The sequence below is a fragment of the Dermacentor variabilis genome, chromosome 2, assembly GCF_050947875.1.
Source record: "Dermacentor variabilis isolate Ectoservices chromosome 2, ASM5094787v1, whole genome shotgun sequence".
Lineage (NCBI taxonomy): Eukaryota > Metazoa > Arthropoda > Arachnida > Ixodida > Ixodidae > Dermacentor > Dermacentor variabilis.
The window spans coordinates 149727753-149744131 of record NC_134569.1 but is presented as its reverse complement, the minus strand read 5'-3'; the positions used below and the strand labels follow the sequence as shown (position 1 = coordinate 149744131).

The 16379-nt window shown below is 45.5% G+C and overlaps 1 protein-coding gene across 2 annotated transcripts in view; it reads left to right on the top strand.

The window, feature by feature from the left end:
- Nucleotides 1-16379, top strand: part of bel (ATP-dependent RNA helicase bel) — a 61920-nt gene that overhangs the window by 36695 nt on the left and 8846 nt on the right. For both annotated transcript variants that reach the window (XM_075682244.1, XM_075682243.1), the window contains exons 10-12: nucleotides 1431-1593; nucleotides 5520-5710; nucleotides 7576-7693. In XM_075682244.1, coding sequence (XP_075538359.1) covers nucleotides 1431-1593; nucleotides 5520-5710; nucleotides 7576-7693 — 472 coding nt within the window. The remainder of the gene's footprint in view (nucleotides 1-1430; nucleotides 1594-5519; nucleotides 5711-7575; nucleotides 7694-16379) is intronic.

Here is a 16379-nt window from a genome sequence, read left to right as displayed (position 1 = left end):
GCACGGCGTCGAAATGATGTTGTTGATGCGGCTTCACTTGCAAACGCGGAGGGCGCTTGGAGGCCGTTGTACCGATCTCTGAGGCTTGTTGTTCTGCCAGACCGCCCGGTGGAGACGATGCACCGCCGTGTTTGTGCGACGAAAAGTGGAAACGCTACGTTTTAACCGATGCATACGCAATAAGCTAGTACGGTTTATGCGGATACTAAATACATCATGTTCAATGGCCGCTGAGTCGGGGAATTGACTTTACTACTTTAAAACCGAAACTACTGTTTAAGCGGGTACGGTTTAACGAGGTTTTACTGTATATACAGCTTTCTAAGCTCATAGAAGTGCTTCTTTCTCTACCTCACAGCAATGCTGACCTAGAATGGCGCTTCAGGGAAAATAAGCACTTTCTAGGCGGACTGGAGCTCACTGAGCATAGCTAGCAATAATGGAATGCGCCATGTTAAGTTTCCTTCAGTGCTATGATGGGGAGGCAACTAAGCTGCCTCTCAGCCTTGACCTTTTGAGGGGTGTGGATCATTCTTGTGCAAAGTACACACAGTGGATGAGTGCTGAAGAAAGCACAAGCAAGCGGATGGCAACAGAGGCGCCTGCCTCAGAGCAACCCTTTCTTGAAGCAGAAAATGGAGCTTTAGAGTGCCAATCAACAAGGCATTGCTCACTAGGGCTGAAGAAATTATCAACTCGGGTATGAAGTAAAAAGACATGAACGAGGTAAAGTTGCTATGTGCTCTTAATGAAAAGAAATGCAGGCCTTGAGCAAGCATTTAAGCTTCGGAAATTTTTTTTTAAAAATGTTGAAAAGGCAAAGCTTTGATGCCATGTCAATGACGTCCGGACTAGTCGTGTATAAGTTGCAAGTTAGTAGTCATATGTAGCAGCAATTTGGTCTTGCCTTATATGTATCTGGTGTAGTTGGATGCTGCCCCAAAACTTGCTCTAAATCATGTTTCAGTTGTTCCACCCCTGTAAAAGTTATTTTCGAGCAGTAAAAACCATCAAAGCATGCGTGCCGGGACAACATTCTAGCGATTTCTGTGTAAATGCTTACTGGCAAGATACTTTCCACCAGAATTGAATGTTGTAGGAATTTGTAAAATTATTTTTACTGTTGCAACTTTAAAACCCCAAATTAATGGAATTTCTCGCTGCAAGTACAAGTTCGTTGTGTTGAGGTTTGCCTGTATAGGAATCATGTATACAAACATTTGAATGTTCACAATTCAATCGGGTGGTATTCGTGTATATGCAAGCACCTAGTAAGCCCAGTATGTAGCGCTGTCTTTCCAAGGCAGCACGGGTGTTTTGGCTGTGAAGCGAATCTTCGTGGCAGCAGAAAGGAGCGTGTTTGGGAAGTTAGAAGTGTGGTGATTGAGCTTGCCTCCACATCCATGCCGATTGTGCTCGTGTTTCTGTAGGAACTCGCACGCAAGTTCCTGGACAACTACATCTTCCTGGCCGTGGGGCGTGTGGGCAGCACGTCGGAGAACATCACCCAGAAGGTGGTGTGGGTTGAGGAGCATGACAAGCGGTCCTTCCTGCTGGACCTGCTGAATGCTGCAGGACTTAGAAATGGAGGCCGTGAGTGGTTTCACTTTGTTGCCTGTCCGGGCTTGTTTTGTGTTAAATGTGGAACACTAGTTGCGAATGCACAGGGGACGGGCGGCATGAGGATGTTGTCCTATTGTATGTTCGGCATAACCCAGCAGGAATATTGAGGCTTCCTATGCCAGGCTTATGTGGCACGGTGACATACACGTCCGCTTACAGCCGATTCTGAATAAAGGCGCAGGAGTCATGAATTTCTACACTATAAGTGGTGTTATGCACTATAACGAAAACATTTTTCAGTCTGTGCACATGCAGAGCATGTAGACCAAGCAGCTGCATGTGTCAGGTATCAAAGCGCATCAGCGGGATGTGCCCTCCCTTTCGTTGACGAAACGATTCCTTCACTTTCCAAATGCCGTACAGCCACTGCGAAGCATTGCGTTCGCTCTGCACCAAACCGCAACTTTGGCCGCTGACACCCAACAAGACGGTGCTAGCTAGGCTTAGCTGGCGAGGATGTTGAGCAGTGTGCTGTCTCGGGAAGCTCGCCCTTGATATATGTTTGTGCCTGTAGGTAGGATTACGCGCACCTGCTTAGCTGACGGCAGTGGGTGCATAACAGGATTCGTTGGCGATGAGCCAGTACCGTAACTACCGCAGTCGCATGTGGAGACCGTTTTGCAGAACACAGCTGAAACTGACAGCTTCATGGAGTCAAGGTCGCTCATGCAGTGACTTGCATTGCGATAGGCGAACGCAATACACACTTAATGGCTCGACTGGTGGTTTTCTGCAGTGCTGGAGTTGTAAAAAAACAATAAATTAATTTTGCTGTCAAAGTTCATCTTTTCTGCCTGCTTGATAACTCGGACACTCGCGCTTTCCCATCCATGTCTGAAAAAAAAATCAGTCAACGACTGTATTTACTTTCCACACAAAAACTCGAAAGCCCGAGTGACAATGTACTCGACAATGTACATGTACTCGTTCGGTGCGAACTGCACACTGCTGACAAGCGAATGGAGCAAAAGGCTTCTTTGTCACGAAGGCAAACCCCGCTGAGCTAGCATACTGCCACAACGTTCCATCCTTTTTCTTGTTTGCTTGCTCACTCCACGTCTCCGCATCACCTTTGCTGCTCTTCCCTAGGGTGGTGAACCTCGTTGAGAAGCACCTTTGCAACCTCACTTGGGTGCGAGATTTTCAATGCAGCACGCCTTGAGGAAACGGAAGTGCAAGCCTCCTTTGGCGAAAAAAAGACTGCCAGCGTTAAAAGCGGAGCACCTGACTGAAAATGTGGATAACATGCCACATTATCTTGTCCCGTGTGATTCCAGCAGCAAAGCAGACAATCGCCCTGTGCCAGCGACACGGATAACCCAGCCACCGGAAGATGTGCGAATGGAGGCTCTCGTACCTCTGCGTACGGCCACACAGGTCAGCAGCTGAGATCGCATCTTTGCAGATGACACCAGTCAAAGGTCACCATCGCTGGTGGAGACGGTGTACTCTGTTTCTGATGCATTGTGCAACACAGACACGCTGCCTGCGAGTGAGGCCCAACCGTCGACGAGCTACAGTGTGATGACTGAAGGTTCACCAGCTGAATCATCACCTGAACGTCGCACGAATCAGACGCATCTCGAGCCGCGTTTCGCATCAGTGATGACGGCAGAAGCGCAGGCATGCAGCGTTCTCAACTCCCTTCGTGCAGTGTAGGTAACAGAGCGGAAGTTGTATGATGGACCAGCAAAGCCAAGAACAAATTTCGGCCCCTTGTGACAGTGATTATTGTGCAGGTTTCCGCAGTGATCTCTTTGATTGCTAAAACTCTGTGCCCAAGATGCCAACAGCATTCCGTGGGTGTACACTGCAATACTAGGCTCCGTCTGGCAGTGAAAATGGTGCTGTCATGCGCTACTTTTGGCCCTATTGAGTCCCAGTGGTCCTCTCAAAGGAAGGAAAGTGCAAGAGTGTTTGGTGAACATTCACTCAATGCAAGCTGTTAAAGCAATAGGGAAAGGGCAGGCAGCTCTGAACAATTTATGGGCCACAGTAAATGTCTCATCGTGGTTTACACCATAAAACATTCCAGGGCCATTTGAAAGGGCTGTTCAAGCCTGCTGCAGAGGCTGCCGACTTCTTTATGGATGCTGTAGCCGCTGTGAAGGTGAACAGCGAGAGGGAGGTTGGCTTCACTAAAGATGTGACCGTTGTTTATGATAGTACCTGGCTCACGCGCGGTCATAGCTCCCGTATGGGGTTGTATGCATAACGTAATTCCACACAGGCCTTGTTCTGGACAGTGTTCTGTCAAACTTCAGTGCAGCCTGGGGCCAGCAGAGTGTGACCCCACATGCCTTCAGTGGAGGCAGCAGCATCAGTGTCACAAAAACTGAAGCTGGCTCTGGGCGAATGGAAGTGGAGGCCGCATTGCAGCTTTTTGTCCGTCCATTGGCCAAGAACGACCTGCGATATACAGCAGTTGTCACTAATGGAGACAGCAGTGTTTTCCGGGCGTTGCAAGATGAGCTGCCATATGGGTTTATAGCAGTCACAAAAGAAGACTGCAAAACCACATAAAAAAAGAAAGAATGGGCACTGGCCTTCACTGCATTGTGAGCAAGGCCAAGAAAGGGGAACCACTGAGAGGCAAAGGTGGGCTCACACAGCAGCTAATAAAAAAGCTAACGAACTACTATGGCCTGGCTATCGGCAAGAACACCAATAATGTTGCTGCAATGCTGTTGTGAGCAGAGAGCAGCAGAAGCAAAAAAAGCTTAGTTGCCCAAGTCATGCTGCCTTTGTATCAACATCTTTCAGAAGTCCACTTGCTGGAGCGCTGCAAGGACCCAGAGTGCAGCCGAGAGCTTGCACTTGGTTATTTGGTCAGCACTGTCAAAGGATGAGCACGCCTCGCTTTTTGCAGTAGAGATAGCAGTAAACAAGGCAGTCGTAAAATGCAAATCAAGGAGCCAAAGAGCTTACTCGGAAATCTGTGGCACCTTGAGTGTACATCCTGGTGCCCTTGCTGTCCAGAGAGCTTAAGAAAAGGATAAAGAATACCTGAAGAAGGCATCCAAAGCCCACCAAACAGAGACAAAGGTGTAAGATGATGCCTGACAGGAATGATGCAAAGTATTACAGCTGTGGTGCTTTTCAATAATAAATTGGCAGTTCTTTTAAAGCTTCGCAGCCCCCCCACCTTTCCTCTTTTTTTTTTTTCCCAATAGCCTCGCTTGTGGAAAGCTCAGCACAGTGGCGGTGATTTCAATCCAGTTTATTTTGCTGTAATCCATAAACTGTGGTGTACTTCAAGACAGTCTTGAAATGTTAATATTTCTATTATTTATTTCACAATAACTACATGGATCTATGCAGTGAAGCAGTCATGTGTGTGTTATGTTGAGCAAAAAAATATTAGCACACTAAAAAAAATATCGAACGCTGTCTTGGTGTAGATTAAACATTTGCGCAAACATGCAAATTATTCCCAGCTCCCTACAATGTTTCATTACTGTGCCAAGCTTTCCACAAGCAAGGAATTTATAAGTTCTTATAAAACAAAAGCTAATGAAGATATATCTTCATCAAATTTTAGATTTGTCTCTTTAATGGAATGTGCAGTGTGTGTGCCAAATTTCAGCCATTTCTGTCAAAAAAGAAAACTTAGTTGTGATCCCCTCTTCCTCCCTTAAAGTTCATAATTTGCACACCTAGTTCTAAAATGCATGGTAGCTCTTTGTGTAGGTTGCAATGTGAACAACCTGGTGTAACAGTTGCCCTAGTCATTTGATCAGATATCTGCCGGCACGACTATCCAGTGATGCCGTTATATGCATGCACAACATACACTCACAACATGCAGGTGATGTTGGCTGAGAGTTAAGTAGCTTTCCTTCTAAAGCAACACAGGTTTAGGAGTAGTCACATTTTGGGGGCCGTTTGTCTTCCAGACGCGACGGCATCTGACTCGCTGACGTTGAGCTTTGTGGAGACAAAGAAAGGTGCGGATTCACTGGAGCACTTCCTGCTCAAGGAGGGCTACCCAGTGACCAGCATTCATGGGGACCGGACCCAGCGGGAGCGTGAGGAGGCCCTTTGGTCCTTCCGTACAGGGCGCACCCCGATCCTGGTGGCCACAGCTGTGAGTATCGACACCTCTTGTTGCGCACTCTATGGTTGCACAACTGTTGGTGCATTGGCCTGGAATTAAATGTAAGAGGGTTCGGCATGTTGTCCCTAGAGGTGTACAGTGAAATCTCGGTATAACGAACTTCAGGGGACCGCGGGAAAATGTTCGTTATTCTGAAAGATCGTTATACTGAAAGCCCAAAAATTAGCCATAATAATAGCATTTCAGTAACGTAAATGTCCTACCTTTGAAACGGTACCTCCTTGAACTCATTTCTCACACAATGCACACGTGATCGACAGACAAGGCACATTTATTTGAAATAGTCCGTGATCGTCTTCTGACGGGCGCAGCACAGACTCTGCAGCACGAACGATTCCAGACCGTTCGCATTCTTATGCACGCCTTCGGTCGCTGTGCCGCTTTTGGCTATAAATATGCGGAGTTTTCGCAAGTATTCCAACGCATCTGTGGCCGACACGGACTCGTCGCGGTCTTCGGGTGCTGCCGTGACGTCATCGTCCATGTCGTCGCTGCATTCCTCATCTTGAGTCGCCGTGCCCTGGACGCTCTGCAGTATGTCATCAGTGGTAATCTCCGCTGAGGTCCATGTCGCGTCGTCATACTGGACATAGTCGTCAAATGTGACTGAAGGATCAACGGCTAGCTGCTAGGCCACCTCGCTCCAAAGCTCGCTCGAACTGTCCTCCGCTGCCGGTTCATCGGTTTGTGGTTGGCCATCTGTGATAGTCAGGCCGGCCTTCTTCCAGCAGTTTTGAATGGTGGTGGACATGACGCTCCACCATGCGCCTGTCAGCATTTCCGCAGCCTGTCGGACGTTGATGGCTGTCAAGTGCTGCAGGCGTAGGTTGATGAGCAGCCGCTGAACAAGGCGCTTCCGGAAGTGCGACTTCACACTCCTTATTATACCTTGGTCCAGTGGTTGAAGTACTGGCTGAAGGTTCTTTTGGCCCCCGACGACAGAACCCCCTTGTTTTTTTTTTTTTTTTCGTTTTTTTTTTTTCCCTCATATGCATATGCCCGTATGTGTGCTAGCGCGTTCCCCCCCCCCTTTTTTTTCTTACCTAATATGTGTACGTCTTGTGTGGGAGGGGGAATAATGCCACCTGGTGTTTTGAGCCAGCGAACAGTCAGCATTGCGTGCCCAGCAAAACGGTGAAGACGACGAAGTCAAAGATCCCGCACCAGCTGGAGAACCTTCGCTTTGTGCCTGGCATTTTTCGTCTGGCTGCTCGTACTGTCACTCTTGCGTTAGCGCGTGACAATATATATATTCTTTTTCACCTAATAAACTTTTTTGTTTGGTAACGTATGTTTATGGAAAGAGCACTTCATTATGCATAATATGCTATCCTTCAATGTGTGTTGCAACATTATTTGTTGTGGTAAACTTTTTCCGAGACTTATAAAAATGATCATTTTCTCGCCGTGATGAAAGAGTTAATTTAGTAAGCGAATATTTAAAAGTTTATACAGCTGATAAAACTGCCATCTTTGCTTTCCGTATAGCTGTCCACTAATTTGCTGTTGTAATCGATGCTTCACCTTTTGGGCAAAACCACGACTTTTTTCATTTATCGCAGCTTTAGTGCATTGGCAGTATATCTGTTTTTCCAAATGAGAGGAAGTTGTATTTCTGTATGAAATAATGAGGTACGCGATACTGTAAAGGGCTTCTCTTCTTTTAGGTCACGGCAAACGGGTGCAATCAAACTTCTGGGTGGCGGGGGGGGGGGGGGGGGGGTTGCCACTTGTTTTGAGCTGGATCCGTTCCAGAGGTGCTGGTGAAGTGTCCTTCTTCAGCTTGAGCACTTGTGTATTTTGCACATGTTGAAAACAAGCTCTGCATGTTGCAGGTTGCAGCAAGAGGTTTGGACATTCCAAATGTGAAGCATGTAATCAACTTCGACTTGCCCAGTGACATCGAGGAGTATGTCCACCGAATCGGCCGTACAGGCCGTGTGGGCAATCTGGGTAAGCATTTGCAATTTTTTTGTCTTCCCCCCCTTTTTTTCCTCTCTTGCTCAGCACATGCACAGTATTTCTATCTCCAAAACGTGCCCTGCCAGCAGCCCCCTAAACAAACTACAGTAAAATCTCGTTACTACGAACATCACGTTAATGAACTTTTCAGGTTTATGAACTTTTTTTAAATCCCCGCCAAAGTGCCTATATTTTCAATGTAAAAAACTTTCAGTACTACGAATTTCAGATTACCGAATATTTCAGAATAACGTACATAATTTAATCCCGTAATCACCAATGTGCTTCGTTATTAAGAAGTTCCGTTGAAGTTTCGGTACCAAATCCCTGAGGCTGACATCTATCATCATCATCCGTAGCAGCAGTAGCCATGTGCTGAGGAACCCGTTTCAACGGGTACAGCCCCAGCAGCTTCAGCGTGAGCGTCACATATGGTCAGGCTCGGACTCTCCTACTACATGGTAGGCCTAGGGTTACCACGTTGATAGCGATCGGCAGGAGCTGCGAGGTTATCGGGGCTGTGATTGTGTTGTACGTTCGCTTTGCTGATGGGTTATCCTGGCCCCCGCGTTATAAAGAAGCAATGCCAGTTTTAGCTCAAAGAAAAAGTGGACATTTTGACGGAAGAAAGCAAGTTGAGCTCTGCAGGGAGCGTGATATTCCCCCGTCAACAATGGCTACGATGCTCAAGGATCGGGAAAAGATAATGAAATTGCATGAAGAGTCGCAGCTGGCTCCCTCAAGAAAACGCTTGTGGCTTGGCAACTACCAGAACGTCAACGATGCCGTCCTCACGTGGTTTAAGGATGTGAGGCAAAACAGTGTGCCCTTGTCAGGCCTGATTATTCAAGAGAAGGCGCTGCAGTTCGCGGCCGCCTTGGACATCTCTGGTTTCGATGCAAGTGCCGGATGGCTTTACCACTTCCGGCAAACCATTGCCTGGCAGGTTGCTTGTGGCGAAGAAAAGGCAGCAGATGCCGAGAGTGCGGTTGCCTGGCGGAACGAGCACCTTCAAGAGATCATAGTCTTTCTCTCCAGATGACGTTTTCAACGGCGATGAAACGCCGTTCTTTTATCAGTTGTTGCCTGATAAAACAATGAGCTTCAAAGGTGACAGATGCAAGGGTGGAAAGAAATCGCGTCTCCGCATATCGGTTCTGTTCTGCTGCAACTCCACGGGCCCAGAAAAACTCAAGCTGTTAGTTGTCGGCAAATCTGCTAAGCCGTGCTGCTTGAAAAACATCTCGTTGCCTTGCGACTACCGAGCCAACAAAAAAGCATGGATGACGCGAGAATTGTTCATTCACTGGCTGCTGCTGCTCGATGACACAATGAAGAAGAAAGACAGAAAAATTCTCATCGTTGACAGTTGCTCGGCGCCTATCGTGAAGGTGCGATTGAGCAATGTGCAACTTGAATATATGCCCAGAGTTGTACTTCTTTGCAGCAACCTTTGGACCAGGGCAGCATCAGATGTGTGAAGTCCAAATTTCGGAAGCGTCTTGTGCAGTGCCTCCTGATCAATATTCGACTGAAGCTGCCCACACAGGTGAACATCTGTCAAGCTGCAGAAATGCTTACAGGGTCGTGGTAGAACGTGAAGGCAAGCACGATTAGCAACTGCTTGCGAAAGGCAGGCCTTTTAAAGCCTTCATTTACGCCACAGGACAGAGAGGAGCTCAACCCAGAACTGTGGGAAGAGCTTACCGAGAAGCTCCCCATCGACACCGCGGTGATCTTCGATGATTACACTGACAGCGACAGCGCGTCGGCTACATCCATGGAACTTGCCAACGAAGACATCGTGAATAAAGTGCGTGAGCAAGAAAACTGTAGTAGTGATGAAAGAGACTGTTTCCAGCTCGGATGTTTAAATTTTTTCTAGAAAGGACTCCATCATTCCTCTGGCGCTGTGAAAATGTCCCCGATGACGTTCAGAGGAAGGTCGAGGATGTGAGGCATTCGTCCTGCAGCACTTGCTGTCTATTTTCCAGAAGATTACAGACTTCTTCAAGCAATAAATTGTAGTTAAACTGTGCCCAGCATTCTCATTTATTATTTACGTACGAACATGCTCATCTCCTGCAAAGGTATGTAATTTTCATAGTTGCGTTACATTACTGAGGGGAAAATATTGGTTTTTCAGTGCTACGATAATTAAAATTAACAAATTAAAATTCGGCGGTCCCGCGAAGTTTTCGTTGTAACGAGATTCTACTGTAGTATCGTTTGGCTGGCATAGCATGCACGGGTCTGTGTTCACCGATCAGTGACCGTGCGATTTCGTAACATTGGAACATTTGCCTAACAACCAATTGGCATCTCTCCTAGTAAGTCAAGTTCCTTTCAATGGAACTTGCTTTCCGCTGTAAAGATAATTCCTTCCTCTACAATTTGATACGAAACACTTAAACATAAAGCATTTTCTGTGGCAGGAAAACAATATATTTCCTAGACCACCTCAAAAGTACCAATTTTCACGCGGTCACGAAAGTGTTTAGAGCAAAAATTTCACATACTTAAGTGCGTATCTTCCGCCATTACTGCACAAAGCATTCTGCCTACACCAATTGTGAAAGCCACAGAGTGAATTGCGAGTTAGCACAGCATGCCACAAGATGGTGCCAGCTGCTTCGCCTTCAAACATACTTTACGCGTCCAGAGAGAGAGAGAAGCAGCGTCCACCCTGTCTACCCTGTCTCGGCAAGCATGGAAATGCACCGCAGAAGCAGCCCTGAAGCAGCAGACAGCCCAGTTAGCATAAGGTGGTGCTTCAAATTTTGCAAGACTCTTTAAGTACAAGCTTGCGTAGAAGCGCTGCAATTCTAACTGGGTCTATGCCAGTCAATGGAAAAGGCAGTCTTTGTGCCCCAGTGTGGAAACCCCCCCATAGTAGTGAAACCAACACGGCGGAAGCCACTGATGTTGCCGAGCTCTGGGAGCACGTCACTACTGACCATGAAACGGGTGGTGCTTCAATGGGGGAGTTTCTGAGTGCATATACCGTATTTAATCGCATAATGATCACACCCCTGAATTTCGATGTCGAAATTCGATTTTTTTTCTTTCCTACGTAATGATCGCACCCCGAACTTGTCGCAGCGATATGTCGTGTGCCAATTCTAAATAATGATGATCGCCCTTACCATCTGTCGAATGCTGTCAAATGCTATGCGAACAGCTCTTAAAGACATACCATGCCGTCTGCATGCACCAAACATTCTTAAGAGGTGACAATGGTGTATAGAGCTATCTTATTTACTTTTCGACCAAATTTAATAAAAGGACATAGTCTTATTTAGCTTCTTGAGCTGATTACAAGAATCTAATTAGTGTTTGATAGAGTAAATACTTAGAGATAATTAAAAGTTTGTATTGTTTATGTCGACAATAGGTAAAAAATATTCTGCAGAAAGCAATAATGCATGAGTGGACCACAGAATGTTTAAGGAGTGAAGTGCTGCAAGCAGTTTTAGAATCCACAACTGGCGATTTAGCAGCTCATCAAAGTTGTGTTTACAGTATGGCTACTAGGGAACAAAAACAAAAGCAAGTAAAGAATTTTAAGAAAAAAAATTGCTTGCACCATTTAAGCGTTAGGCATTTAACTCCATATTTTAAAAAATTACAGCTGTAGCTGATCTAGATCTTGAGATATTGTTGCCACAAACAAGCAGACTACGCGATAAGTTTGTTTTGAGAAAAACACAGAGAACTCAATTTATTCAGGAAGGTAATACAGTATGTACATGTCACCAGTTGTAACAATCTAGCGTGCAGCCTTGGCACATGCCCCATAATGTATGTCGTTTGCCAATTACCAGTGCTCCGCACAGAGCAGATTGTTCACTGCTCGACACGGCATTACCGCAGAGCGCTCGGGAGATTAATATCTTTAATTGCAAAAAAAGATTCATTTATTGCCATTTGCCAATTATTCGTGCTTTGCGTTTCGTGCACAGCGAGATTGTTCACGAGGAATGAGGTGCAAGTTTGGCCACCACTCACGCACGGCAAAACTTGGCACCTACATGGCATCGCTGCAGATTGCACTCGAGAGAACTATCTCTATGGCGACTGCAGTCACGTTTGCCTTCACCCGCTGCCGCACCGCAACATGCATTTCAGAGAAGACAGCAGGGCATTTATAGAATCGCTGCTTGGGATAATGAAGTACATCTGCATGGCATCCGAGCCAGCCACGGCGGCATCAGCATGAGCAAGAAAATCCGATTTTTGCATGTGTTGAAGTGAAGTGTTGCAGTTTTTTTTGTGCCTTGTTCAAATTGTAAGGTTGCAGTAGTGTTGGAATGCTGCATGAACACTGGCCGCTGCCCGAACCACGTTCATCTGCTAAACCTATTCTGCAGTGACGGTGGGAGGCTTCGGCAGCAGAAGGCATGAGTAGCAGACTATTGCCAGCATCTGCTTGGGGGCAGTTAAAGTGCACAGTTAGTTTCTTCTTCTGTTTGTTGAATTTACGGTTGGTAGCTAACTGAATTTAACACCGTTTCGTGCTGCGATGTGCACACCCAAGTGGCCAGGGCAGACGACGGAAAAAATCCACCAATGGCATGGAGTTGTTACGGTCACATGTCTCGGTCAACGAATGGAATTGTGCATCGGGATAACTCTGTCGCGGGCTTTTTCTTCGTAGCCATTCTGCACACAGAGTAGCGGTGGCGCGAAAACTGAGAGGAGTCACTCTTTCAAACAAGACCAAGATGGCCATGATCGGAAACTCGGAATAGCAAGTGCGCGTTATGGTAAAAGGGCCCTTTTTTGCGCGTTTATCAGTAAAGATACAGCTCCCCAATGTAGCATAAAACTCCTTACAACTAAACTATTGGTACAAGATGCATGCAAATTTCTGAGATAATACATTGCACACTGTAGACTCCAAAAATCTCTTCAAAAAGTGATTTTTCCACGATTTGTCGGTCTTTAAGACCTGTGTTCCTCCTTTAGGGGGGGATACTGCTATTGAATTAAATGTTTATCATCTTTTTCATCAATATTAATGAAACTTTCGTCTTAAGATTTTTGTGCTGATTTCAAATATGTGATAAGTTTTGTTGTAGGTCAATTAGTTTCTACAATAATTAACATTTCACTTCCATTGTTTGAGGCCACAATGGAAAATAAATGGCACATTAAAAAATATTTGTGAGGCATGTTTAGATAGCATACAGAGCAAGGAACGAAAGACAGCAAGCACATTTTTACCTGCCCCTTAATAGATATTTTATAGCACACTGAATACAAGCCCACAAGATATGCCAACCATGTGGCAGAAATTGTAGCAAAATAATTTCCAAAGTGAAAACAAAAAAATTTGCTATACTTTATCATAGAGTACATATTAGGCTGCGTTCTGCAAAACAAAATTTAGTTCAATCTGTTGTTGGTGTTGAGGTATCGACACTTTAATATTACACGGAGCCCAAAATTGGTGTTTTGATAAAAGTACAAAAAACAGCGTTAAATGTGACGGGACCTGGCATCCAGATCAGTCAGTTTTGATACTCACTGTAGACACATGAAACTTTCAGGACACATCCAATCTTGTGTGCTGCTTATAAATATGCAATTAATTTTTTCCGAGGTCAATAAAAAAAGCAGTTACAATTTCTCTTGTGTTAAAATTTTAGGATATGATTTGCAAGAAATGTACTGCAACGACATAGCTAAAATTAAGCAGGTGTGTTCCCGGGTGTTCAAGTACTGCAAGTTAGTACTTGAATTTTTGTATCTATACTTAGCCAAAGTTATGAAATTCTAAAGTTGCAGCTTTACAGATGTGAATTATTCTTGATTGTTTACAGGATTTCAAAATATTTCAGTATCCTAAAACTCTATATCATAGTTTTTGTGCACACTCTGACTCACCTGCATTCAGGGGAAAGAAGAATGACTTGAATGAGTAGAAGGGACACAGTGCTGATCCCATAATTTGAGACTAGAAATGCTATACTTGAGCAAAAGAACTAAAACTAGGAAAATATAGATTTAAAGCTTCAAAAGTGGAAATAATAATTACAATATAATTAAAAACTCAAAATTCTTCCACTGATGTAGACATTAGGCTCAAGTATAGGCTCGTAACAGAATCTGGAATGCACGAGAGGCACGGGAATAGGCATCGTCACGTTGTCTGCGGTCTCCAAAGTAAACCTGCACGTGGGGATAAAGGGCAATGGTTAGCTTTGCTGTATTAGATAGCGTGACGCAGTGACTAATCTCCGGGTGCGAACTTCACTGCTATCCTAGTACGGCACGTTTCTGCTAAGGGTGGGTGAATATCTTAGCTGTGTTACAAGCGTCGGCGTAACAATAGGGTACACTTCTAACATATCAGTGTAAACGTGGCCACTATTGTGGCCGCTTGCAATTTGTTGCGTGCCCACGAGTGCAGAATCAAAAGGTGCCCTTTATGTTGTTGACCAAAGCCATTATGAAGCCTACAAATAATAAAGCTGAGGCAAGTTTGGTCGTAGCTTTCTTTTTTCCATGGAAGTGCGGAAAGTGATGAAAGGAGTGAAATGGGGCATCTGCTTAAGGGGAGACACTGGTTTGAAGATATTTTTTTTTAATTTTCAGTATTTCCAGCTGAAATTTCTATACAATATGTATTTTTCACAGCTGAAAACAAATATGCAATTAGATTTGGGCTATCACTCCCACATTTTAAAATATTGACTGTTTCATGAACTTACATTCTGCCTAGTCTTTTGACAGCTTTCCCATAAAAGATTGCTACTAATTTGGTATGACAGCGCTCTATAGAGACCAGGGAGTGCAGGAAAAGCATAATTTTATTTTTAGCTTCATTGGTTCAAGAGTTATGGCCTTATCAAGTATACTCATCAGAAATCTGAAACTGTCGCTTAGTTTTATTGTTGATTAAATCACTGTTCTAACTAAAAGTATCAAAATTTCTTGGTTTTATTGCACTAATCAATGTATAAGCTTTCAAATGCTACAAGAATTATCAAAATCCAACCGCTACATCAAAAGATACTGTGGGCAATGGCCTAGGATGTGACAAAAAATGTTGTTTTGAGAAAACGAGAAATGAAGTTTAGGAACATGGGGAGCATTTTTATTCAATCGGAGAAGGTATGAATCAGTGTAGTAATGATCCTAGAAGCCACCAGGAACGTAGTCATCATCATTTTCCTTGGTGCGCTTTCTTTTCATTGCACGCCTGAAGTTTTCAGCATGTGCATGCTTCTTATCGGATGCCACTAGTCGGCGACTGTCCTTTTCTGAACATCTTTCAGATGCTACGGCATTCTGCTGCAGGTGCAGTTCATTTAGTATTGCTGCATCTGCTCTCCCTTTGCCTGCGTTAAACCTTAGACTGCTTCGGCCACAGCAGCTTCCACAGTGAAAAGGGAGGCATGTTTGCTCTTTGACACGAGCGACCAAATGAGAGTGCAGGCTTTCGTTCGGGTTTTGGGTTTTGCTTCTCTGACAACGCTTCAGCAATTTCTTGTCAGAGAGTCGCGTGTACACAGGCCGCAAGGCATCAACAACATGCTCCGGCAGGTTGTAGCGATGCTCTGGAGGAGTCTCCTTCTTGGCAACAGCCCTGTTGTACTTGCACCAGGATTCTTCACCACTTGGGCAATGCGAGTGATTTGGGCTTGCATCAGTAGATGCTACTGATGAGTAGATGCTTCGATGTTTCCTTGAGTTTTCAAAGCCCATCCATAATATGTAGTGAGCTTTGTGACCAGCTCGCCCGTGAGTTTTCCTTTACCGCCAAGGCTTGGCTTTCCGTCAGCTCTTTGTTTCTGCAGGAGGTTTCGAAGAGCTGTGCCCATGCGCTTATGCACATGGTTGACACAGTCCTCTTTTTCTATTGGCACAAAGCCATATACCTGTGCCTCCTGCAGGCTATTGAAGGCCAGGCTGTCTCCATCACACAACATGGTTGTGTAGCGGAGCCCGTGCCTTTCTAATGAGCGGCCAAATAAAATTTGTGCCGCTTCCACCTTCATTTGGCCTGGCTTACTGGAGGTGTTCTTTTGGCAACTGTGGTCAGCTAGCCACTCGGCATACCTTGGGTCGTCCTCCTTCGGCCCTAGCTGGCACCCCAAACAGAAGTTCGATAGGACGACGAAGTCAAGCACATATCCCGTAAATAGCTCGATCACTGTCCCAACACAAATATGGCATGAGTGGCCCCTGGTCAACAAAGTCCCATCAAAGGAAACAGCGATGTTTCCAAGATTTCCGTAGTCCAGATCAGCATACAGCGTTTTCACCGTGCTCACGCAGTCGTCAATAACGAACGCGGCAGCCTTCTGCGAGGCAGGGTTCATCTTCAATTTAACATAATCTTGGTAGGTCTTCGTGTGCATGCCTCTCCGCGAAATATTCAGAGTGGAAAATATATCGTTTAGCGCAGTTTGTCCGTTCCCTGTGCTCATTGCCGCGCGAACCGCGAGCACGTTGATTTCGAAAGGGCCACGCGCCGCGTCCCCCCCTGCTCTTGGCGAGCTCCATACAGTCTTGAGTTCTCCGCACTCATCACAGGTCAGCACAAGTTTCGCGGCGATGCCATATTCTCGGTCTTTGGAGATGCTGCTAGGCCCGCCACACACACGGCAATTCATGCACTGAAGCAGTTCATTCACCAACGCTAAGCTTACGACGGTGAACGGCGTTC